The sequence below is a fragment of the Dermacentor andersoni genome, chromosome 9 (assembly GCF_023375885.2).
Source record: "Dermacentor andersoni chromosome 9, qqDerAnde1_hic_scaffold, whole genome shotgun sequence".
In the NCBI taxonomy this organism is placed as follows: Eukaryota; Metazoa; Arthropoda; class Arachnida; order Ixodida; family Ixodidae; genus Dermacentor; species Dermacentor andersoni.
The window spans coordinates 26,004,099-26,028,440 of NC_092822.1; the positions used below are offsets into that span (position 1 = coordinate 26,004,099).

The 24,342-nt window shown below is 45.7% G+C and overlaps 2 protein-coding genes across 2 annotated transcripts in view; both read right to left on the minus strand.

The window, feature by feature from the left end:
• LOC126527342 (uncharacterized) overlaps positions 1 to 17,047 on the minus strand; it is a 53,956-nt gene extending 36,909 nt beyond the window's left edge. Inside the window, exons 1-7 of the mRNA XM_050175134.2 lie at positions 16,911 to 17,047; positions 11,559 to 11,667; positions 8,428 to 8,504; positions 6,350 to 6,482; positions 5,035 to 5,183; positions 2,639 to 2,738; positions 69 to 193 (exon numbers count right to left, since the gene is read on the minus strand). Of these exons, the coding sequence (XP_050031091.1) occupies positions 69 to 193; positions 2,639 to 2,738; positions 5,035 to 5,183; positions 6,350 to 6,482; positions 8,428 to 8,504; positions 11,559 to 11,664 (690 nt within the window). The 5' untranslated portion in view covers positions 11,665 to 11,667; positions 16,911 to 17,047. The remainder of the gene's footprint in view (positions 1 to 68; positions 194 to 2,638; positions 2,739 to 5,034; positions 5,184 to 6,349; positions 6,483 to 8,427; positions 8,505 to 11,558; positions 11,668 to 16,910) is intronic.
• Positions 17,048 to 19,244: 2,197 nt separating this feature from the next.
• The window catches only part of LOC126527341 (uncharacterized), a 44,403-nt gene continuing 39,305 nt past the window's right edge, over positions 19,245 to 24,342 (minus strand). Inside the window, exons 22-24 of the mRNA XM_050175133.3 lie at positions 23,212 to 23,466; positions 21,458 to 21,502; positions 19,245 to 19,390 (exon numbers count right to left, since the gene is read on the minus strand). Coding sequence (XP_050031090.1) covers positions 19,281 to 19,390; positions 21,458 to 21,502; positions 23,212 to 23,466 — 410 coding nt within the window. The 3' untranslated portion in view covers positions 19,245 to 19,280. The remainder of the gene's footprint in view (positions 19,391 to 21,457; positions 21,503 to 23,211; positions 23,467 to 24,342) is intronic.

Here is a 24,342-nt window from a genome sequence, read left to right on the forward strand (position 1 = left end):
CGAGTAGTCGATCAGCGATAAAACAACGAAGTTCTCCCGCTTAATATCGGCAGTGGGAAAGCGCTTGCCTTCAGGACGCTGTCTTCGTCGTCGTGATAAGGCTGCACCATCATGACGTCGACTGTTTGAGATCCCGAGGTGATTCTGAGTGGCAGCGACTTCATGGTGCCGTAACCCATGTCCCACTTGTCATCTGGAAAACGGGAACGAAGTTAAATGAAATTCTGGTGTTTTATGCACCAAACCACATGGTTTCATTGATCATGAGACACGTCGTAGCTCGGGGACTCCGTAATAATTTTGACCACCTGGGGAAGATCTTTAACGTCTACTCTATGCACGGCGTATGGACGTCTTTTTGCATTTCGGCCCTCATCGAAATGCGGCCGAGATTTGATTCCGCGACCTCGTACTTAGCAGCGCTACCTCATAGCTGCTAAGCCACCATGGCGGGTGAAAGAATGGAGAGGTAAAATGCGTTCTGCATAAAAAGGCTTTTCGAAATGAATAACAGAAAGCTTTATCAGATGACGATGCTGTAGCAAGCAGCGTAAGTAACGACGACCACGTCGTGCATTCGGAGAACACAAGGCGACGCCTGAGCCCGTTTGCAGTTCCGAGAGAGGAGGAGATGATGTTAGAGGATGAGGAGGAATTTCGAAAAATTTCTCGGATGCGTGGCGCTAGAGAAGAAAGCCGAGAAAGAGAAAAGTACTCAGAGGAAAATAGAAATGATTTCTAGTAACGCAGCAAATTGGGGCAATTTACTTTAGAACCTCGCTATAACGAAGTTAAAGGGGAAGACGTAATTGCTTCTTTATACTCAGTGCTTCGTTAAAATGATCGTTTGCGGCCAGCATTGTTTTGCTATCGGGTTGAAGCGGGTAAGGAACACAAGGTAAGTCAAAGACTATTCAACAGCACGTCGTACCGCCGAACGACTGCGTTACAAGACCAGGTAAACGCGCGCGTTATTTTACTTTCCTGCCATAAACGCACAATGAAAGATTGTGTAGGCGATCTATGTTGAACGCACAAGCTGCATCTCCAAGAAGGCCATGTTTATAGGTCACTTCCCTTCGTTAAAGCGAGGTCTTAAACGTATGGGTCCCTATGCGAATAAAACAATACAATTACTTCGTTATAACTGTTCGTTATGACCTGTTTCGTTATAATGAGGTTTGAGTGTTACATTGCTTCGAATAAACACGCCGTTTCATAGCGCAAAAAAAAAAAAAAAACGATACTGAGAACGACTACGTAACGGGACAGAGACCACGCAGGGGGAGCTCTGGGAGGTGTGCATTCGGAAGTAATTTTCTTCATATTTTTCGAGTTACAAAACAACACGTTTACCCTAAACGAGGAATGAGTCTTTGAAACGATTAGCAATGAGCTAACAACTCCAGACTCAGTGTGCAGCCAACGTTTCGACAAGGTCACCTGTGGCAACAAGTGACCCTGACGAAGACAAAAATCGCTCTTCGAAACGTTGTCATCAGGCTGAGGCCTGATGACAACGGTCATTTAGAGATAATTCTGTTCTACCGGACGTTTTCCACCCTCTTTTTCTTTTATTTTTTCGCGCATTTGCTTTCTTCCATATTACCACAATTACCTCTCCCTCATCGTAGGATGGCAAACCACAAACCTCTCTCCCTGTTAACCTCCCTGCCTTTCCCATATAATTTCTCTCTTGTTTACCCACTGGTGATCACCTAAAAGCAAGCAAGGAGTGATTTAAACTTGGTGATTCACATCGAGGCCAGAATGAGTCGCACCGCACCAGACAAGTCATCGTACATCAAATGTTCCGAGTCGTTTAGCTCTAGTAAAGTGTGCTTTCATGCCTTTTCATTTTTTTTTCACGGCAGACCGTACATCTTGAACAGAGGTTACATGTACACCAGTATTTATCAAACAGCGATCGGGGATCGATTGATGGAACAGCTACGGTTAATTGTAGTCAGAGGTGACGGGCTCATATACCTGAACAACGATATGAACTGAAAAAACAACAACAACGTCGGTGTGTATTTTTTGCTGTATAATGCAAAAAATGGAGGTTCAAACCGCAGGCAGAACTGGTTAACATTTCTCAAGCGGACACATTAGACAATACAGCACCAATTTGTGATACGTCACCGCTGTCTACAGTTTCTCTGGTTATCGCGGGTCACGGTGCCGTTTAGGATGACGGAACTGCGATTGGCAGGTCAGCTACTGAAGTATAGAACAAAACGTTGAACGAGTTGGTACGTAAGAAGTTTCTTGTAGATTCTAGCGCGCAGAATCGACAAGGACACACACATAAGCGGATACAGTGAGGGATACGCGGACACAAGCAGTACAAGAATAGGAGTCAGTTACCGAACTTAGCTACCGAACTTAGCTACCGAACTTAGCTACCTAACTTAGCTACCTAACTTAGCTACCTAACTTAGCTACCTAACTTAGCTACCGGACTTAGCTACGGAACTTAGCTACCGAACTTAGCTACCGAACTTAGCTACCGAACTTAGCTACCAAACTTAGCTACCAAACTTAGCTACCAAACTTAGCTACCGAACTTAGCTACTGAACTTAGCTAGTGAGACAGACGTGCTCACGGCAGATTTAAGTAATGAACGTATGGTACCTGCAAACCAGAATCGCGTCGGCTCGCTGTCACCAGGGTAGCAGATCGCCCACTGCTGGCTTTTGATTCCACGGATGGGCTCAGCTGGACCTTGGTAGTACTGAAACAAAATGATATCTCATGGATTGATGACACTAACTGGTCTTCACCTTGGAACTGTAATTATGTTGTTTAGTAATTCCGGCTCTCAGCTACAGCGCGAGTTAAGGGGTTAATTGGTTCGAGATCTTAAGGAGTCAAAGCAGCAAGAGCAAATTTAAGAACACAGAAACGTACGTAAAAATGACTCACCGGACGATGGTGTGGCGGCTGAGTTTTATTGCTGAGAAACCAGCGTTTATAGGCAAAGAATATCGGCGTGGCAAGCATGCAAAGGCGCAGCATCAACATGGTATGACACGGTAGTCTATTGGTGATGACCGTCTAGACTGTAACTGTCATCGTCTATTACAGATACGGTATGGTAGAGGTGGGATGCCATGCCATAGTCGTTGTGCTGGTGGTGCTCACCACACGGATGTGTTTTGCCCATGAATGTCGGTTGGTCAGCTATAAAGCCGTTAGTTTAGCTCTTCTTTACGCTCTTGTTTAGTTTATGTTCTTGAGTCTTTTGTAGTTACTGTTGTTGCTGCCTTAGTATTGAATTGAATCGCATTGAATTTGTTTGCGTGTTGAATGGAGGAACGCCCAAACCAAAAGCAAAAACTAATTCACTCAGCAAAAGTACCCCCCCCGTCCCCGTCCCCGTCCCCGTCCCCGTCCCCGTCCCCATTACGAAGGATAGAGTAGGAGGAACCAGAAATACATCTACTAACAACGCAAACATTAGGCGAGCACTGAAAATATAAAGAAGGACATGCCAGAATACATTTCATTATCGAAATTTAAGGCATTAACGATTCCTCCATACGGTCATTATTGGAGAAAAATAAAACGGGAAATACAGAAGATCACAGAAGTACATAAATGAAATTCCACGTAAGTGTCGTGACTACACCTTGGCGCAAAGAAAAAAAAGGCCCGAGTTCGACCACCTGCATGTGACGCCGATGAGAAAAAGTTATATTTTACTTCAAACCATGGTAAACATGATTCTTGCGTCGAATTCTTTTAACTTTTGTTTACCTCTTAACCGATTTTTCATGATAGTGCGGGTTGCTCCTCTCAAAGGGAATCCAGTATGCTACGAAGGATTTCATGCATAACATTACAAGCCATTATATGGCTGGGCCTATTCCCTTTTGCGATGCTTGCGCTGGACAGTAATTGGAAGTGTGAGTGCAGTATAAGTGTGCCGTGAACATTGTCTTAATGCATGTCACTGAGAACGAATATTGAATCTCAAAACTAATTTTGGTCATTTCATTATAATATGGAAAGTTAATTTGTGTTTGCCTCGCGTGCGTGCTATAATGTCCCTATTCCATTGCCAGGCCTTGTGCCCCTTCCGGTGGCAGTTGACAGCCTGCTCCTCGCTTTCCCTTTCCTGTTAAATGTATATATGTGTTCAAAAGAAATAATAATAATAGTAATAATTCCACTAGCTGTTCGCTTGAAAATCAAACTTCCGCTCTCGCGCAGTTTATTTAGGACAAATTCACATGCACTAATTGTATTGGGGCACACAACTAAAGGCACAAGATGATCGATCGATCGATCGACCAATCAAAACTATTTATGCTACGGTTTATCGATCGATCGATAAATCAAAACTATTTATTCTACAGTGTATGTACAATTTGAGGATAACGGGCAAAAGCCAAAAGAAGAAAAGCTCACAAATCGAAAGCAGTCTTTATACGGTTGAAAGGCTGTAACAAGAAAGCAGACCATAATTAAGTGGCGTACCATGGCTTGCATGTGACAACAAAGCTGGAAAAAGTATGAAATAAAAGAAAAAAAAAGGATTAAGGATTTGTCACTGTCTTTAATACAACCTGTGGTGTAAGCTTGTGTACATTGTGTGGTAGCGCTGCGCTTCCTCGAATTACAAGTGAACTACAGGTGGCTGTTCTGTAACCTTAAATGACGCTACTTGCTGTGCAAATTCTGTGTTGTCACGTATCGTGCATAGATTTGAACTTTATGGGAACCCTGCGTTAGCGCTTTCCGACGTAAATTAACCTTATTTGTTGTTGAAAATTGTATGTATCTATTGGGTCAGTTACAGCCAGATTATCTTTTTTACGTACAGTCCTTGTCATTTTTACTCGTTTTTGTTTTAGCCGGCCAATTTTTTTAGAAATAATGTTCGGCTAAGAGAGAAGTAGTAACGGGCATCACCCGTGATGCCGACTTCTCCTGCGCCCCCATTAAAACAGAGACAATCGAAATATTCTCTGAGGTATTTCTTTTGACAAGCAATGACTTGGGACACTAGCAGTGAGTTGACCTACCAATCCCTTTCCTTGGCTCGCCCAGCCACTCGCGAAAAGCGCGGAAGGGCCCAGAATGGTGAAGTTCAGACGCTTGGTGCTCCATTCGAATACGAGTGCCTTGACTGGTTCTGGTGGATTCTGCATGTCTACGACTTGGCATGTGCGTTCTGCAAAGAAAAAGAAAATCGACAGCGCGTTTCATTTCCCCGGGAACGTGGCTCCAGCAACGGAAGAACAAGGCGGGATTGCAGCAGTTTCCAGCAACCACGATCAACGGAGAGCGGCAGTGCGTAGCTTGCACCATCCGCCTGAACAAGATAAATCGACCAGGAAGAGCTAGTTGCACCCAAACCGTCTCCTTCCAGTGAAGGAAACAAATGATTCAACCACTTGTAGTACATGGACTCGTCAGGACTCGTAAGCGGACCGCTGCATTCTTCTACTGGAAGCTGACCTCCCCTACAATGCAAAGGCCAGATATAGTATCGCTGGCTGCGTGACAACAGATACCACGAAACACTTCTTGATTTAATACGTAACACAAGCCTTACAGCCCACATACCGGGTGCTTTCTTTTTTTTTTGGCTGCCAGAAATTAAAAAGAAAAAAAAAATGCCTGCGGCAGATAGCACAATTCTAACCATTGAGCTAAGTTATACGATGAGGCGGCCACTACGTCTATGAGAAATCAAAATGCTTAAGTAAATAATTAACATACTTACACTCGTTAACTTTTTACTTATATTGCATTACCGCGCTAACTACAACTTACGAGTTGGAGCCGGTGAGCTCGCAAGATGTGCCCACTTGGAATAAATTCTCAGAACTACACCAGTTCCGTGATAATAATATACGAAGGGTCCAACGATATGCATGGGCGTTGCAGTTACTTTTTGTACTTTGATGCATAACACAAAACGTTTCCCTAAATAAGTAAGTGGAACAACAGTGCGTTTCGTCGTGGTAAAAAAAGAAATAACCAGAGAAAACTTATCGAGCTGGAGACTTTTGAACATCGTGTTTTCGAATGCGATGCACGATCTGACGTTGCAGATCACGCTATTATGCAAGTAATAAAGAAAGTTGATATGGACTAATTAGCTAATGAATTATAACAGAAAATTCACCAGTGTGCGCAAGATTGCGTACGTATCGCAATGTGAGCTAACAAAAACACCGTAGGTCCCATTTACCCTTACCCTCACTTTTTGAAATCAGCTCGGTCCGCGTTAGCTGGGACACGTGGCGTACGAAAAAAGTTATGCCTGAAGGCAAGTATCCATAGCAATGAAATAAAATATAAAGAAATTGCCATAGTTTCGTTGTCGCTTACTCTTGTAGACGAACAGTTCCTTGGTGCGTGATATGTAGTAGAGGTTGACGTCATCCCCGCCGGCTTGCTTAAACCTGAGAAAGCCCTCCTTCGCTATCGAGTCGTAATACTCGATCAGGTAAAACGTCGATTTCTGCGGAAAGATGAAAAAAAAAAAGAAAAACAGGGTGGTGGGCTGACGTTACGAAAAAAGAAAGTGTAGAAAACACTGACGTAATTAATTACAGGAAAATGAGCCATCCATCCAATCGTAGTAATTGCTACAAAGGAAACCCATACGGGCTCCTCGAAAGAAAAGGCTTCGCAGTTGAAGAAAAATACGTCCTGGTCCGGGACTCGAACCCGGGACCGCCGCCTTTCCGGGGCAGCCGCTCCACCATCTGAGCTAACCAGGCGGCTAGCAGATGGCAGGGCGAAGTCGAATTTGTCAACAACTCGAAGCAAAGGCAAGACTTTGACGTAATAGTACTGCGAAAGTCTGCAACGTTTTGCCTAAATCCACAAGGTTTTGCCCCAATAGTTATGCGGAACCTTGCGGCTTTCCGCAGAACTATTAGGCAAAACGTTGCGTAACCTCCCTGCAATAATGCCTTCTTGGCGCCGTAGGTATTCCTAATAAATACATAAAAACCTGAGGAAACCCAAGCACCTCTTACGAGTTGTAAATGCGAAGGCATTAACGTCCAATTGAACGCCGCTGAGCGGCCTCTTCGAGTTTTTTGAGTTTTGGTTTCTAGTTTTTACATAGAGTACGTTATCACATTTTGTGATTACATTGTTGCGGGTTATTATTATTAATTTTTAGTATCTATGTTAGCATGTGGGCGGTAGACCGGAATCATTTGGACGATCTTGCTGAGAAATCAAGTACCTCTCTCCCTCTCGTGCCTGCCGGACTTGGTGGCCGGCAGGCACGTGCACCAGCTAAGCCCAGTGGGAGGGAGTGAGAGTGAGAGAGAGAGAGAGAGAGAGAGATACGGACCGCGCGCCAGCTTCCGAGAGCAAGGGTGACGTGGTGTCGCGGCGATGCCCTCTCCCCTCACGCGACACCTGGCGCGCTAACGCAGCAGCAGGTGGTCAGTTCGCCCGCTCTGCTAAGTCGAGGCGCGCTGGGGACGTGGCGTCGCAGCCAATACGAATTTAGGTGCCGTTGCGCTGCTGCAGACGCCGGCTTTTTCGCTAAATGGGCCGTTTGATACTTTCGCATCAATAAATAAAAAAATGGCCAGGCTTAGCTTGGTTAAGCCAAGAATGCGTTGCATATTGCGCGTGTTGCATATTGCGCGTGTTGCATATTGCGCAGTCCGGGACGTCTTAGCACCCTCCGCAAGAGTGACGGACTGTAACTGACGATGTGTGTGCTGTGCTATGTGCGCGCTCTCTCTGTCCTCCCCATCTTTCATCCCTCCCATCCCGCTCCCATGTGTAGGGTAGCAAATCGGTTGAGCTAAACTGGTTAACCTCCCTGCCTTTCCTTCTCCACTTCTTCCTTCTTTTCTTAGCACCCTCTATCGATGGGCGTTTGCTAGGCGCTGCGTAAATGTGTGGGCAGCGCAGTAAAAAAAATGCAATCTCTTTAAGGCAAATGCAATTATTAATTAGCATTTTACCGATATTTGAAAACGACGCATCAGTGAACATACTGCATTGTAAACTGTTTTACACACCGAAGGGTCCAGTGGACGGAAAAAGCAACTGGCCGCAGGAGTCCAGAAGGGTGAAAATCGATCTATAACTCACACCTTTAGACCTGTGAGTGTAATGATGTGAGTTATAGACTAGAAAGCACCCTTAAGGGTGTAAATTGGTTTACGGTGATAGGAGAGTAATAAGGTTTTGGGTTCCTGAGCAGTTCGATTGTTTCCGTAGGACCTGAAATTCCATCCACGCGAGAAAGTAGCACGTGATTCCACTTTGTGGGCACTACACGATTTATACTGTATAGGCGGAAAACAAGTTGGATGTCGCTTTAGGTTTGGGAGCAGCCGTTAACAATGTGAACACATGCAGCGCGCGGGCAGTGTTTTTAATGAGTGTTTGAACCAGTTGCAGTAACATAATGGAAAATATTATCTCACCTCACTTGTATCGCTGATTTCTCCTGTCAGTTTCCATCCGTTTCTGTAATTTTTCAGAAGGTTTGGGAAGGCCTTGGCTGAAAAAGAAAAGGAAGGAAGGAACAAAGAATGCTTAGAAATCTGAAGAAAACAAAAGAAGGAATCGGCCTAGACTCGTGGACACTAGTTGGGAAGCCGAGAACGTTCATTTTACAGAAGAACGTAACCTGTTGACCTAAAAAAAACAAACTGTAATAGCAAATAACACCTCCCTTATATTTACCTTGCGACCGAAATGCGGCACATGTGATCAATATTGAGGTACATCGGAGTTATCCTCTATCAATGTCGTTTCTTCTCGTCCTAAAGTTCTGGTCCGGTGGGTTTAAAGATAATTTGTGTTTTGATGCGAATGCACCGACTGGCTCATTGAGCGAAAAATCCGGCGTCTGTTGCGACGAAACGGCACCTGAATTCCCATTGGCTGCGACGTCACGGCACGAGCGCGCCTCGACGGAGCAGAGCTGGCGAAAGGGAACACCTGCTGCCGCAGTAGCGCGCCACGTGTTGCGTGAGGGGAGAGGGCACCGCCGCGACGCCACGTCATCCTCCCTCTCGGAAGCCTGTGCTATACGCGTGTTCCTTGCCGTGAGGAGTTCATAACTCGAAAGACTGCTCAGCGGCGTTCGATTGGACATGAATGCTTCCGAATTCTCAACTCATAAGAAGTGCTTAGGCATCCTCGGATTGTTATTAATTTCTCCCAACTCTAGTGGAATTTCCGGTATAAATAGCGGATATAGTAGTTTGGATAATGTGCGAGGGACTTCCCAGATGGCTGATGGGCTAGCATTGGTTTCCAATAATTAGAAGTGAACGGGAGGTCTGACATGAATTCATAAAATCGGCGCGAGCACTGATTTAAAATCAATGTGAGCAAGGTGCCTTTAATTGAACTCAGTGTGCATTATCCGTATTAAAGCCACCAAATATTCCAAGTCCAATGGAGCAAATTTATGGCGTGTCTTTTTTTTTTTCCTTTGATGCACTTCATGCGGTTTGTGTATGGCAAAACCAGTCGGGTCATTTTCTGGTCGTCCACCAATCACGGATGGCCAATCCCGTTAACGAGGCGGGCGGAGTGTCACCCTCACCATTGGCGAAACGCGGATAGGAATACAATTGGAATACAGTGGTTACGTCATCTTTAAACAGAATAGCGGCCCCCGCTTAGCAAGCACTCTACGCTGTAGACCTTATGCGAAGGTGTCGCCACCTGTCGATGTCGCACCGCAACTATAGGTCGCGTTGCCGTGTCTGTGACCGTGCCGGCCGCGAACGCATGCGGCCGTCAAACATAGGAGTGGTTTTTGCAAGTAAACTCTGTGCTGCGCAGTGCTGTTCCTGTATTTGAACTGAGACCTGTAAACTGGAATTTCACGGTTCAGTAGAGGCAGATTCGTGTTGAGTCCGCACTTCACGAAATGCATTGAATTCTGACTCACAGCGAAACACTTTAATTACACTCGGGCGTTTTACGTGCCAAAATCACGACACTATTATGGGACACGCCGAAATGGGGACTACGGATTAATTTTGACCACCCGGGATTCTTCAGCGATGCATCTAATGCCCGGTATGCGAGCGTGCTTGCAATTCGCCCCCATCGAAGTGTGGCTATAGTAGGGTACAGCTTAAAAACGCAGCAGTTGGCAACCAAGGCACACGGACTACGCGAGGTTGTTACTCCACCAGCCAATCACAGAAACAGACAAAATTGTAGTCATGCGACCATTTCAATATAGCGTCGTACTTGACACCTCCGGAGCGTCTGCTGTTCTCGAGTCTATTCGTCAGCGGAAGCGATAATGTGTGCAACAGACATAGACGAAGCGTACGGAGTCTGAGCATTTCACTCGTCAAAAGTCTGCGGCACACTTAATTTCACTGCTGACCCCGTTTTACTCATGAAACTCCACTGCCAACTCAAGTGAAACTTGGCAATAAATAGTTGCAGCGAAGCAAGCGTTTTATTACAGTTGAATAAGCAATTACGCTTTCACCGTTCGACTATAATAGACAAGCGAAAACGTACAAAATTACGCTCTTATAATTTTAAATCTTGTGGTTACCGCCTTATTTAGGTAACCGGGAAAGCTTGAAGTACGAACTATTTGTAGCCTCGCTCAGGAACGGTGGCTGGTGGCTATGAGGGCGTGGGCGGGGCTTCACTGCAGACTTGAGTTGTATTCGACTTCAGTGGCAGATCAAAATATCCATCTCCAAGCTCATAATTTGTCCCTTAGCGCGTAACTTTCCTTGCGTTCCTTTGTGTGGTTTCGCGTGACCGCTAGCTCGGTTTCTCGTCGAGTAAAATGGCCTCTGCCAGAGAAAGAAAGCAAGGAAAGGAAAAGCAGGGAGGTCAACCAGACGAGCGTCCGGTTGTCTACCCTACACTGGGGGCGAGGGGAAGGGGGAGCAGAACGAGAAAAAGAGGCAGAGAGTGGGCACTGAGTGCGCTTGGTAGTATGTAAAGGGGCACCACAAGCGCTCTCTCAAACCGGTTCACTTCAAGTACTGTGCACGAATCGCTTTTCTCTTGTGCCAGGTGACGGTTGCGACCACGGTTCGAGTATCCTCTAAGAACGTTCTCGAGTGCAGTCGGTTTAAAGTTGTCCCGATAGAGAGAGAGAGAGAGAGAGAGAGAGAGGCGTTGTACGTCGTAGCGAGGACCAGGTACACGCTAGGTGCTCGACGGTTTCCTCGTACCTGCAGGAGTCGCACATCGGGCTCTCGGCCACTCCCATACTGTACCAGAGACAGCGTAAATGTTAACTGGGTCGATCTCGTAGATAGTGTGTAATCAAAACTGGGCTGATCCTGGAGGCTGTGTAATCCGCGGTCGCGCGAGTCACATGGTTTGCATGCGTGGTGGGCTCCTCGGTCACGTGATGGGGAGCAAGCGGGCGCAAGGCTAAGCATATCAAAACCGGCACTGCTATTCACTGGCAGTGCTTCGCCCGTGTGACGAGACTTCGATGATTTTAAACTTCTGTCGTCGAGATTGGTCCCGGGCTAGAGAGATTCGTTACACATTAAAGATGCCTGATCTTGGGCCTCAGGTTGAAGGATGCGACAGTCGCTATACGTACATTTGATTTTCTTCTTTGGCTTTGCGTTACAGTCAGCTTGGCAGGTTGGAAGGATAACAAGTACCGCAAGCGCCAACAGTGCGCCGACCACCAGGAAGTGCTTCATGGCCTGCGAACAGAAGGTTATGGATCAGCGATGCGTTGAATTCCGTCAGTGGCGAATGACCGACATGACGCTGAAGCACACGATTGACTTCGTGCTAAGTACGACACACACACAAACAAATGAGCTTCTCGAGTTGCACACTTCCTAAACCAGTTCCCTTCGGTAATCACTGTAATTGATGAAATCGTATCTATTTAGGTTCTTTAAAAAAAGCATGCGAATATATTGACAGCCCAAAACTAACTTCAGGTCACGCTTATTGCTTTTCGTGCTACCCGTCTGTCGCGTTTGCTTCGCAATCCTTATTTTCGTTGCAGTCTGAGCTTCTGTATGGCCTTATTACTTATTTCCGTGAAGTATTGATATGTGAGTACCTTCTATTTCTATTTTTTTTGTAGCCTCATGTTCGGGACGTTCGACATGCGGTGGTCCGTCGGCATTAGCGAAAGCTTTCATGCTTGTTAATGCTTGCAGGAAATATTTCACTTGCGCATGCGCTTTGAGTCAAGGATTCAACTCTGCTTATGGAGAAATACAGCCCGACTGAGTGCACAATAAGCAGATACTCGTAGGTAATTGCTCTGTAATCGTGATGACTCATAAGAAAGTGCGCAAAGCGTCATTCTGTCATCTTGACTTGCTTTCCAAGGAGTTCCCAGCGCCTTTGAATAATGTTATGCGGATTTCACACATTCATCGAGAGTCTGCCACGATTACCGTATGGAAAGGATGAACCCAGTTGATAACCCGCTTGACGAGTCTTCTGCGCCTTTTCACCTTCTCACCTCCCGCTGAGTTAATTCGTTTGACATACTCGACGTTAAGGTATCCGACACTGCTTGTAGAGAACTTCGAACAGATATTGCTGTTTTTTTATCCTAACGATTTACAGCAGCAGCACGTTAGGACATGAAACTGTGCACAAAGCTCTCTGACAAGTTTTGAGTATGCGTTTGTTTGGGCTCCGGAATAATTTTGACCACCTGGTATTTTTGAACTTGAACCAGGTTTTGAAGTGTTGACAGTTATCTAACAAGCCCCCCCCCCCCCCCCGTCGTCGTTTTCCCCATCGGAGCTAGAACATTTTCTCTAAGCTACAGTTCATGCACGATTACTGTTGTGCATGGCCGAACGAACAGGACAGAAAAAAAGGGCGACGTTGTCTCATCATCATCATCATCAGCCTAGTTACGCCCACTGCAGGGCAAAGGCCTCTCCCATACTTCTCCAGCTACACCGGTCATGTACTAATTGTGGCCATGTTGTCCCTGCAAACGTCTTAATGTCATCCGCCCACCTAACTTTCTGCCGCCCCCTACTACGCTTCCCTTCCCTTGGAATCCAGTCCGTAACCCTTAATGACCATCGGTTATCTTCCCTCCTCATTACATGTCCGGCCCATGCCCATTTCTTTTTCTTGATTTCAACTAAGATGTCATTTACCCGCGTTTGTTCCCTCACCCAATCTGCTCTTTTCTTATCCCTTAACGTTACACCTATCATTCTTCTTTCCATAGCTCGTTGCGTCGTCCTCAATTTCAGCAGAACCCTTTTCGTAAGCCTCCAGGTTTCTGCCCCGTACGTGAGTACTGGTAAGACACAGCTGTTATACACTTTCCTCTTGAGGGATAGCGGCAACCTGCTGTTCATGATTTGAGAATGTCTGCCAAACGCACCCCAGCCCATTCTTATTCTTCTGGTTATTTCAGTCTCATGATCCGGGTCCGTGGTCACTACCTGCCCTAAGTAGATGTATTCCCTTACCACTTCCAGTGCCTCGCTACCTATCGTAAACTGCTGTTCTCTTCCGAGACTGTTAAACATTACTTTAGTTTTCTGTAGATTAATTTTCAGACCCACCCTTCTGCTTTGCCTCTCCAGGTCAGTGAGCATGCATTGCAATCGGTCTCCTGAGTTACTAAGCAAGGCAATATCATCAGCGAAACGCAAGTCGCTAAGGTATTCTCCATCAACTTTTATCCCCAATTCTTCCCACTCCAGGTCTCTGAATACCTCCTGTAAACATGCTGTGAATAGCATTGGAGATATCGTATCTCCCTGTCTGACGCCTTTCTTTAATGGGATTTTGTTGCTTTCTTTGTGGAGAATTACGGTGGCTGTGGAACCGCTATAGATATCTTCCAGTATCTTTACATATGGCTCATCTACACCCTGATTCCGTAGTGCCTTCATGACTGCTGAGGTTTCGACTGAATCAAATGCTTTTTCGTAATCAATGAAGGCTATATATAAGGGTTGGTTATATTCCGCACATTTCTCTATCACCTGATTGATAGTGTGAATATGGTCTATTGTTGAGTAGCCTTTACGGAATCCTGCCTGGTCCTTTGGTTGAAAGAAGTCTAAGGTATTCCTGATTCTATTTGCGATTACCTTAGTAAATACTTTGTAGGCAACGGACAGTAAGCTGATCGGTCTATAATTTTTCAAGTCTTTGGCGTCCCCTTTCTTATGGATTAGGATTATGTTAGCGTTCTTCCAAGATTCCGGTACGTTTGAGGTCATGAGGCATTGTGTATATAGGGCGGCCAATCTTTCTAGGACAGTGTTCCCACCATCCTTCAACAAATCTGCTGTTACCTGATCCTCCCCAGCTGCCTTCCCCCTTTGCATAGCTCCCAAGGCGTTCTTTACCTCTTCCGGTGTTACTTGTGGGATTTCAAGTTTCTCTAGCCTATTCTCTCTCACCTTATCGTCATGGGTGTTACTGGTACTGTATAAACCTCTATAAAACTCTTCAGCCATTTGAACTATCTCATCCATATTAGTAACGATATTGCCGGCTTTGTCTCTTAACGCACACATCTGATTCTTGCCTATTCCTAGTTTCTTCTTCACTGCTTTTAGGTTTCCTCCGTTCCTGAGAGCCTGTTCAATTCTATCCATATTATAGGTCCTTATGTCCGCTGTCTTACGCTTGTTGATTAACTTAGAAAGTTCTGCCAGCTCTATTCTAGCTGTAGGGTTAGAGGCTTTCATACATTGGCGTTTTTTGATCAGATCTTTCGTCTCCTGCGATAGCTTACTGGTTTCCTGTTTAACGGCGTTACCACCGACTTCTATTGCGCACTCCTTAATGATGCCCATAAGATTGTCGTTCATTGCTTCAACACTATGGTCCTCTTCCTGGGTTAAAGCCGAATACCTGTTCTGTAGCTTGATCCGGAATTCTAGTTTCCCTCTTACCGCTAACTCATTGATTGGCTTTTTATGTACCAGTTTCTTCCGTTCCCTCCTCAAGTCAAGGCTAATTCGAGTTCTTACCATCCTATGGTCACTGCAGCGCACCTTGCCGAGCACGTCTACATCTTGTATGATGCCAGGGTTCGCGCAGAGTATGAAGTCGATTTCATTTCTAGTCTCACCATTCGGGCTCCTCCACGTCCACTTTCGGCTAACCCGCTTGCGGAAAAAGGTATTCATTATCCGCATATTATTCTGTTCTGCAAACTCTACTAATAACTCTCCTCTGCTATTCCTAGAGCCTATGCCATATTCCCCCCACTGACTTGTCTCCGGCCTGCTTCTTGCCTACCCTGGCATTGAAATCGCCCATCAGTATACTGTATTTTGTTTTGACTTTACCCATCGCCGATTCCACGTCTTCATAGAAGCTTTCGACTTCCTGGTCATCATGACTAGATGTAGGAGCGTAGACCTGTACAACCTTCATTTTGTACCTCTTATTAAGTTTCACAACAAGACATGCCACCCTCTCGTTAATGCTATAGAATTCCTGTATGTTACGAGCTATGTTCTTATTAATCAGGAATCCGACTCCTAGTTCTCGTCTCTCTGCTAAGCCCCGGTAGCACAGGACGTGCCCGCTTTTTAGCACTGTATATGCTTCTTTTGGCCTCCTAACTTCACTGAGCCCTATTATATCCCATTTACTGCCCTCCAATTCCTCCAATAGGACTGCTAGACTCGCCTCACTAGATAACGTTCTAGCGTTAAACGTTGCCAGGTTCATATTCCAATGGCGGCCTCCTATATGAACCCAACAATCAAACCTCCGGACGTTGTCTAAAACATGTCAAATTATTTTTAACATTCCAAAGCAATCCATGAACTGGACGCCGTAGGGCGGTGGAGGGATAATTTTGTCCATGTATTTTATTTTCGCGAGCACGTAAATAGGGGTACACCAGGGTTTTTTGTATTCTGTAGCTACTGCAATGCGGCCGCATGAATCGAACTCTCGACCTCGGGCTCAGCAGCGGGACGCTGTAGCCATTATTTAAGCCACCGTGGCGGGTGATGGATATTATCTCGCCTTCCTTGCCGCCTAGGAAGCAATCTTGGCCCGTATGCAACAGTGATCTTAATCTGGCCGGTCTTACTTACGAGAATGGTCGTTTAAGCAGTAACTGCATTGTCGATTGCGACTACATTAGGGATAATGGAGAGACAGAGAGAGAGATACATAGATATGAGGAAGGCAGGGATGTTAACGAGTCCAGAGTCTGGTTGGCTACCCTACGCTGGTGGAAGGGGGAAGCGGGAGAGAGAGAACCGAGAGAGGGGTATAGAGACGCGCACGGACGGTACTAGAGTCAAAGTCGCTCTTACAAACCCGACGTTTTTTCAGCAAACACGAAAGTGCCTTCACTGCCTTCTGAACCGATGATCGGAGGGGATGGTGTTCTAGGACTGTCTGCTTACTCAGAGGACGATCATCTATTTCCCTGAATGTGTTGGACGTAAATTGTCCTTGTGCTTCAAATTGAGGACAGTGGCACAATAAGTGGTTAATGTTCTCCTCGCATCCGCAAACATGAAAGGTCGATTACAGGGGAAGGTGGTGGATTGTGGAGGCAGCAGCAGTGCCAGGACAGCTTGCTGTTCACTGTCGAAGGTGTCACTGTAGCCATCTCTTTTTTTTTATGACACACTTATTCTATATACGCATGCTTGAATCGGAATCTGTCGGAATAGTCTTCGAGACATTTAACATTAAAAAGAATTGAGGTGATAAAACTGCGTTAGCACCGCTTCTGTTCGCATCGCAAAGCAATATGGAGTATCTCGGGAGTGTAAGTGGCACGCATGAGCGGTAGTAATGCCGTGTCTTATAGTTCCTGCTTCACGTAGCTTTGTGTTACGCAAATTTAAATTTTTAGTCCCAGCGTTCGTGGTTTCTGCGTCTTCTCTCTGCGTACGTCCCTGTTTGTATTTGCGCCGGTAAAACGAATCGAGAATCGAGAACGTAATTATCAACTCACCGTGTTCGTCGGTCTGATCTGCAGCAAGCGAGAGTATCCGGCTTGCCGCCTTCCCTTGAGAGGCCCAGGTACGCCCCACCGGCCTTCGCTGTGAAAACGCGGCGGACGAGGTTTCTCATTCGATTGTGCTGACAAAGATAACTTGCAGCTTTCCCATGATAGCTTGATCGCATCGCTCCAGGGAAAAAGGAAAGCTGTGGCGCGCTGTGAAACAATGAGCGCTGCTGATTAGAAAATGAAACGTAGGATAAGGGGAAACGGAAGCTACATTATCGACGAGACGAGACTGAATGAAAGCCTGTAACCGCTCGGCGTGACGTGCGAACGCACTCGAAAACGGGGTGCATATGCTTGCGACTAGTAGCGTTCATCAGTCCTAATAAACTTTAATAGAGTTTCTTGTAACTATAACAGTCTTTACTGTTTCAACCGTGTGCCGACATATTGACTTTTGCTTGGTTCCTCACGCCTGGCTTTAAAAATATTTTTTTTTGGTGCCAGCTATGGCGGCCCTTCACTACGTTTATAATTTCTATTTGTATTTTTATGCCTAATTATTCGCGTTGATATTTACATTTTACCATTATTTCTTGTTTCATGTAAGTTAAGATAAGGGGAGTAATCGAAGTGTATGTATGATATTTCAATGTCTCCAAAGAACGCGATCTGTATAAGAACAGAATGGCAAAGTAAATCTATTTTTTTTATCATCCTTCTTCACGTAGTTGCAACGCCCTCGGCGAACACTTCACTGCTTATCGTTTATCCAAACATGAGATCAGCAATAATTTCGCTGCGTTGCTTTCTCTCGGCAGCGATAAAGGTATCATTTCCTCACCTCACTCCCCCCCCTCCCCCCATTCTTTAGTATCCTCGGTAGGAGTGACCACTCAGATAAGATTAGATGGCCAACAAAGGAAGCCTGAAACCTTTTGGCGTCGATTGTCCGAAAACAATGAAGCAAAAGTTCAGATTTGGAAGCGGAAGGCGCGTGCATAAACGTTAGGAATACGGCAATTTTTTTTGTATGATGCGCCAATCGCCAGGTCCCTTAAGGGCTGGGTATTCACACAGCAGGGGAATACGCACCGAGCTTCGCATGACGTCACACAATGACGAAGCTCCTCCGGTGCTCCCTCTCTCAGAACGCGCGGAGGTTGGAGGATCCGGGACGTCTCCGAGGGCCACGTGGTGCCGAACGAATACAGTGCAGGCTAGATAGATAGATAGATAGATAGATAGATAGATAGATAGATAGATAGATAGATAGATAGATAGATAGATAGATAGATAGATAGATAGATAGATAAAAGGATGCATAGAAAGGCAGGGAGGTTAACCAGAGGTAGTTCCGGTTGGCTACCCTGCACGGGAGGAAGGGTTAAGGGGGATAAAAAGAGAAAGCGAGTGGAAGGAGGAGAAGTGGACAGACATGCGAACGAACCTCCAAATGCGGCGCCTTCGATGCCCTCCACTCGGATGGTTCGTAGCGACCGACGAGCAAAAACATCCTACCTCAGTGGTGTGACGTGCGTGTCACGTGATACTCTCTGCTCAGCGCAAAGCATCGCCGTGCGAATACCACTTTGGGAACTTGCTGGAAAGAAGCCGTGTTTTAGGTAGAGTTGGCATCGTCCGGCGCTTGATACTTATTCGCTGAGTGAATAACTCGCCGAATTCACTCAGTGAAGCAAATGGCGGGGGCACTCATTGGTTGCGCTGTGCAGCAGGTAAAAGCCATAGTCATAACCTGATACGCATGTGTTAACATACGACTGATTGTTGGTGTACATGTAACGACTTGGCCGGGCGGGGGGGGGGGGGGGGGGGGTTGAATCTTTCTTTGATCACTGTAAGAAAAAAAGTGGAAACTACCATTTTGTAGAGCCTCCACCGTATCTGTATAGAGCATTGCAGCTTCAAGCAGTAGAAAAATAAAATAAAATAAAGTGTATTCGCGTATAGAAATCTCTAGCTTCAAGGTACGGTACTCAAGAATATGTGGTCTGCAAGTCTGTGCGCCTTGAGCTCAGTGCCTATCCCTCAAACCGTAAACTCTGCCCCGAAATGTACGATTCTCTGATCAGGAGCAGTGTGTCCTATCGCTCTAGACGAAAAATGACTGCAACATGGTGTCCCGCTATCATCTCAACACCTACAAAATGGCTAAGGGCTCTTCAAGTTGCCGCTCGCACTTGTGCCCTTCGCCTCCCCGATGTAAGTGAAGAAAGAAATAAAGAAAGAAGGAAAGAAAGAAAGGAAGCGAAAAAGAAAGGAGAGAAAAAGACAAAAAGTATTTTTCCGTTTAAAAGTAATTCAGTTCCCTTCGCAAGGTGACGTTTCTATAAATACTTTTATTATTCACAATTCTCATCCTCTGCCGGCTTGCCTGGTCTTGTAGAAGCCGTAGGCGAAAAGCGCCGCGACGGCGACGCCAGCACCCAGGAATATCATGAAGAAGGACAGGCCGGTCGCCTTCGCTGCGAGCAAAAAGAAGAGCGTGCAGTCACCACCCACGCGCTACCAAATTTGAGTAAAAGGAGGCAGGGGAAGCTGGTCACTTCGTGGGCGATCGGGACTGATTGACTGATTGTCTGTTTGGGCTACCGGCGGGCTTGTGCGACCATCTGTGACTATTAAGGCAATTTCTGTAAGGCCACACACGTCATGAACTGACCGCAATTTCCTTCTTTCCTTCCCTCCTCTCTCTCCCTGTTATCTTTGTTTTCCCCCTTTCCCATTCCCCCGGTGTAGGGTAGCCAACCGGACGTTATTCTGGTTAACCTCCCTGCCTTCTCCTTATCTCTCTCCCTCCTTGGGGTACCGGGCTCGAAACAACGCAAGGGTTTCGAAGGTAAAAAAGAAAAGACTGGCAACAATGAAGGCACACGGAAGGAAAGAACATGTACCACGAAGCGCTGACTTAAAGGGACACTAAAGCGAAACAATAAATCAGTTGGGACTAATAAAGCATTGTTTGAGAACCCTGCAGGCCGTTATTTCAAAATAATAGTTTGATTATTAGATGAGTAAATGAAGGTCGAAGTATGAGTATTTGAATTTCGCGCCGAAACCCCGACGCCGGTACGTCAGTGTGACGTCAGGGATTCCAAAGTCTCTTTTCGCATTAGGGCCGCGTCGGCTGAGTAAAGGTTCCCGAAACTTGCCGTGTTTAACATTTGGTTCCTTTAGAACACAATGTAGTGAGTCTGTACCGCTATATAATTAAGTGGGCCGTAGAAGATGCCATCAAAATTCCATGACGTCACAGCGACCAGGTGCGAGAACTTCAAGGAGGCGTCGCCACCCGTCTTTCGTTATTGCGCTTTTTCTGGCTTACCAAGCGTCTTATCGTGGTAGGAGTTGCTTTTGGTGTCATAGAAAGGCAATTTACCGATGCAGAAGAAATAATTTTCCTCTTTAGTGTCCTTTTAAGAACTTAGAGGGTTTATTGGGACGACAGCAAATAAAATCCTCGAAGGGTTGTGAGAGAATACCGTACGCAAGTGGTTGGCCGGGGCGGGGGGGGGGGGGGTTGATTAGCTATGAGGGTTATTTATTCTGTAGCAAAAAAAAAAAAAAAAAAAAATGCAAGCGTGGTACTAGAGAGTTTCTTGCGCCTGTAGGGAGTGCGACCAGCCCGACTGGTAACCGAAGCCATGGCCTGTTGCACAATCGGAGAGCACAGTCACTGGGTAATCGTGGCGGGTGCGAACATTCCGATATAGGATCGAGTTGAGTTGGCAGCCCCCGAACGTTTATTACGAACGCATCGTAATGTAGCACTGAGACTTGAACGGGGTAACTTCTCATGTTGTACTTTCAAAAGAATAAAAATAAAGCGCTACGTAGACTACACGGGCACAAGCAGATAATGCGCGTAGAGTGCAAACTATTGTCGTACGCCCGTAATTTTGCGGATATATATATATATATATATATATATATATATATATATATATATATATATATATATATATATACAACAGTAGCAATACTGTGAAAGACGAAACTAACTTTTATGGGGCGAACCTGTGCCCCCACGAACAGGCTACACTTAAAGAACGGCGACAGCGGCGAACACAGTCGGCGATCGTCAAAATCTGATCAGCGGGTCAAGCGCGTCGGCTTTTATACATCAGTCGTCGAATGTTCCAGAGTAAACGATGGGTCCCGCGTGCCTTCCACAAAGTTCTACACCATTCGCGTCGCTCATATATGCAATCAGATTACGGAAGGTTCGGTGACAACAGACAACGGATAGAAGCATCGATAACATTCTAGAGACTTTCGATACGTGTAGAGGCGTCCTGCGCTGAGCGATAACATTTCTTAGACGGTAAAAACGCTCACCCGTAAAAGATAAACGAGTTCACGTGTCAATATATATATATATATATATATATATATATATATATATATATATATATATATATATATATATATATATATATATATATATATATATATCACCAAGTGAACGCATCGCCGTAGACGTCACACATGTGAAGCGTTCGAAAACAAGGAAATTCATGACATGTACGCACCATTGCTGTGTAGTGTCGAGGGTGCGTTTCCTACTGGACGATCGTCTACAAAGGAAAAAAAGATAGAGAAGTACTTTAGTGAGAGCCGGGTAGCTTAGCCAAGCCAAAGTGCCTGATCTGCCATACTTAGTTGATTAGGGTGACAGATAAGGGAGTACTAGCGGCACATTTCCGAATTCATTTCTTTTTTCTTTTGTTGCGTTAAACTAAGGTCCTCAACTTTGAAACGACAACGAGAAATGTTGGCAAGCCTCAGAGCAACCCTGAACAGTGGACAATAAAGATATAGCTACAAACTGCTTCACTTTTCTTTCTCATAAGGTGTGTGTGTGTGTTCCCTGACGTCATGACGCAGAAGATGGTCACGTGGGAGCAGGATATCGGGACATTTTGGCACTATGAAAACTCTGGAATGTCATGCCAGTATTGGCTTTCATGCATAAAAAAAGAAAGGCCAACTGCAACAACATTTGATTTCGGCTAAGTTGGTTACGGATGAGTAATGCATACTGTTAAAGTAATCTTGGCTAAGCTTAATGGACGGCAGTTACCTTATTAGTAGCCTTTAAACGGCACCTAAGCAGAAGACGTGCGCAACTGGTGTTTAGAAAATGTGACGTTACTCCCTGCACGTTGTCTCAGAGAAGTTCAACGCACTTAATCTTAAAAGTCGTGCCGAGAAGACGTGGTTTCTCGGTCATGCGTCACCTCCGGCAAGCGGTAATGGCGGCCTTTTTTTTTTTCAGTTTCTATATCACACATTAATTACTGCTAGCTTTTTTTGACACATCTATTCTATTTCAAACGGGAAATCTTGAACGGAGGCTCCTCTAAAACTTCGCTATCTGAAACTGTGCTGCAAAGTAATTTACACCTTTAAAGGTGAATAAAGGTGTACGTCGCTCTATAACTCATACAATTACACCCATTTTGCATGTAATGGGGCGATTTATGAGAGATTTACACTCTTTTTCACTTGTGTGGGTGTAAATTATTTTAGAGTGCTTTCTGTATAGGCTTTCTGTGCAGTCCAAAATTCAGCTGCAGTTGGCCTTTAACCTTTCATTCTCGGAATTTCTTTTTCTCGACTGCTCCTAAGTCCCTGTCGTTCTTTATTTTTTTTTTTTTAGTGTTGGTTCAGCGAACATATCGTGCTGTATAGAAGCTGGTTACTCGTTATCGCTTTCTCTCAATTCAAAATTCGCGTCGCAAACCCCCTTCATGTCTAATCATGCGGACGGAGCTGCCACACTGGTTCGCAATGACTAACCTGCAATGACAGCGCGACCAAGCCCTGATAGACATTGCTCCACCTGTTGTCAGAAATTTAAGTTTTGCGTCCTTAGATGACCTCTCCATAGACAGCGTAACATGTATGCAATGTTTATAGCGTACACGGTAAATCTTGCAATGTTCTTTCGTCGTTTCGGGAGAGGATTTGCCGCAAGGCCATATGGGGGAATATAAGAAAACAAAACAGAAGCTTGTCACTCTAAATCGTGCAGGAATTAAAGCAATGCCTCTTTCCAAACTTAATATCCATGCCCCCAAAGGCTGCGGTTTCTTTCTTTTTCTTGCGCGAGTTGCTTCTGAAGAGGCAGAGCGTGCGCTGCAAAGCACAAAACACGATTATACAACTGGGAGCGTTATATCATGGGTGTGGAAGCCATGCTTGTAAGGGTTAACCGATCCACCGCAGGAAAGAGCCGGACAGACGTCGCTGTCCGGACAGACGACGTTCTGCGGACACTCACAGTTTCCCGTGTACGTGTAGGAGTTGCAGACGGGCGACATGACGGTCCCGTAGGGTCCCTTGTCGCCGTCGTAGAGCAGGCAGTCGCCCTTTCCCAGCTCCCGCTTGCCGGTGCAGTGGTCGAACCTGTCGCAGCGGAAGCTCGCTTCCCAACACTGGCGCGCGCACTCGGCCTCGGACACCTTCTTGACCACCGTGCGCGGGGTGCCCAGAAGGCGGACCAGGCGGTCCTTGCGGTAGTCGCTGATGTGCTTGCCTGCGAAACCCCAGGGCAGACACATACGCGGTTGTATTAGAAGCGTTACATAACCTCGTGCAACCTCTACACCAGTTTCGGAGTGATAATGTGTTCCCTCAAAATTGCATTTTTGTTTATTTCGTGGTGGGAGGGGTTCATTACTAAAAGAGAAAAAATCAAGACGGAACATCCTTTCTTCTTTAAATTTTGCACAGAAACCCCAGCGCTGGAACTTCGGTGTTGCGTCGCGGATTTCAAAGTATCTTCTCTTATTTGGACCATTTTGGCGACAGTTAACGTTTTGAAACTGTCTAAATTAGGCGTTTGACACTCTTATCTTATCTTATCATCTTATCTTATCTTATTCATCTTATCAATACGAAGCTAGGCCCGAGTAACTGGTGCGGTATACCTTCCAGGCGATGACGGGGCTATCTTTCCTTCGCTTTTGCATCTTTCTTTATGGATTACCACACTTCCTCTCACGATAAGAGTGACGTTGCTTTGGTATTTTAGAAACGTAACATTCCTAATAGGCTTAAGATTTCCCCCCTAGTCGCGTTAACATTAAAGCTTAACCTAACTTGTGGCGTGCTCGCGGTATTCACGCGTATTTCAGGCGTCGTCACGTCTCGGCTTCTTATGCGACCATGTTCGCCCCCTTGCGGCTAAAGCTGTGGCACCCATTCTTCCTTTGGCACTACGCGCATACTGGCGGGTTAAGTTGACGGAGGATTAAGCTGGAATTGTGCGGCAGACGCCTTCGGCCTGCAGTACTCATAACAAAAAATGATGGTGCTGATGTTGGGATCGACAGATTAATGAGGTTGAATCCTTCACGTGCCATGAACGAGCTCATCTCGTTGTCGGTACTTATCGTTTTCCAACGATGCC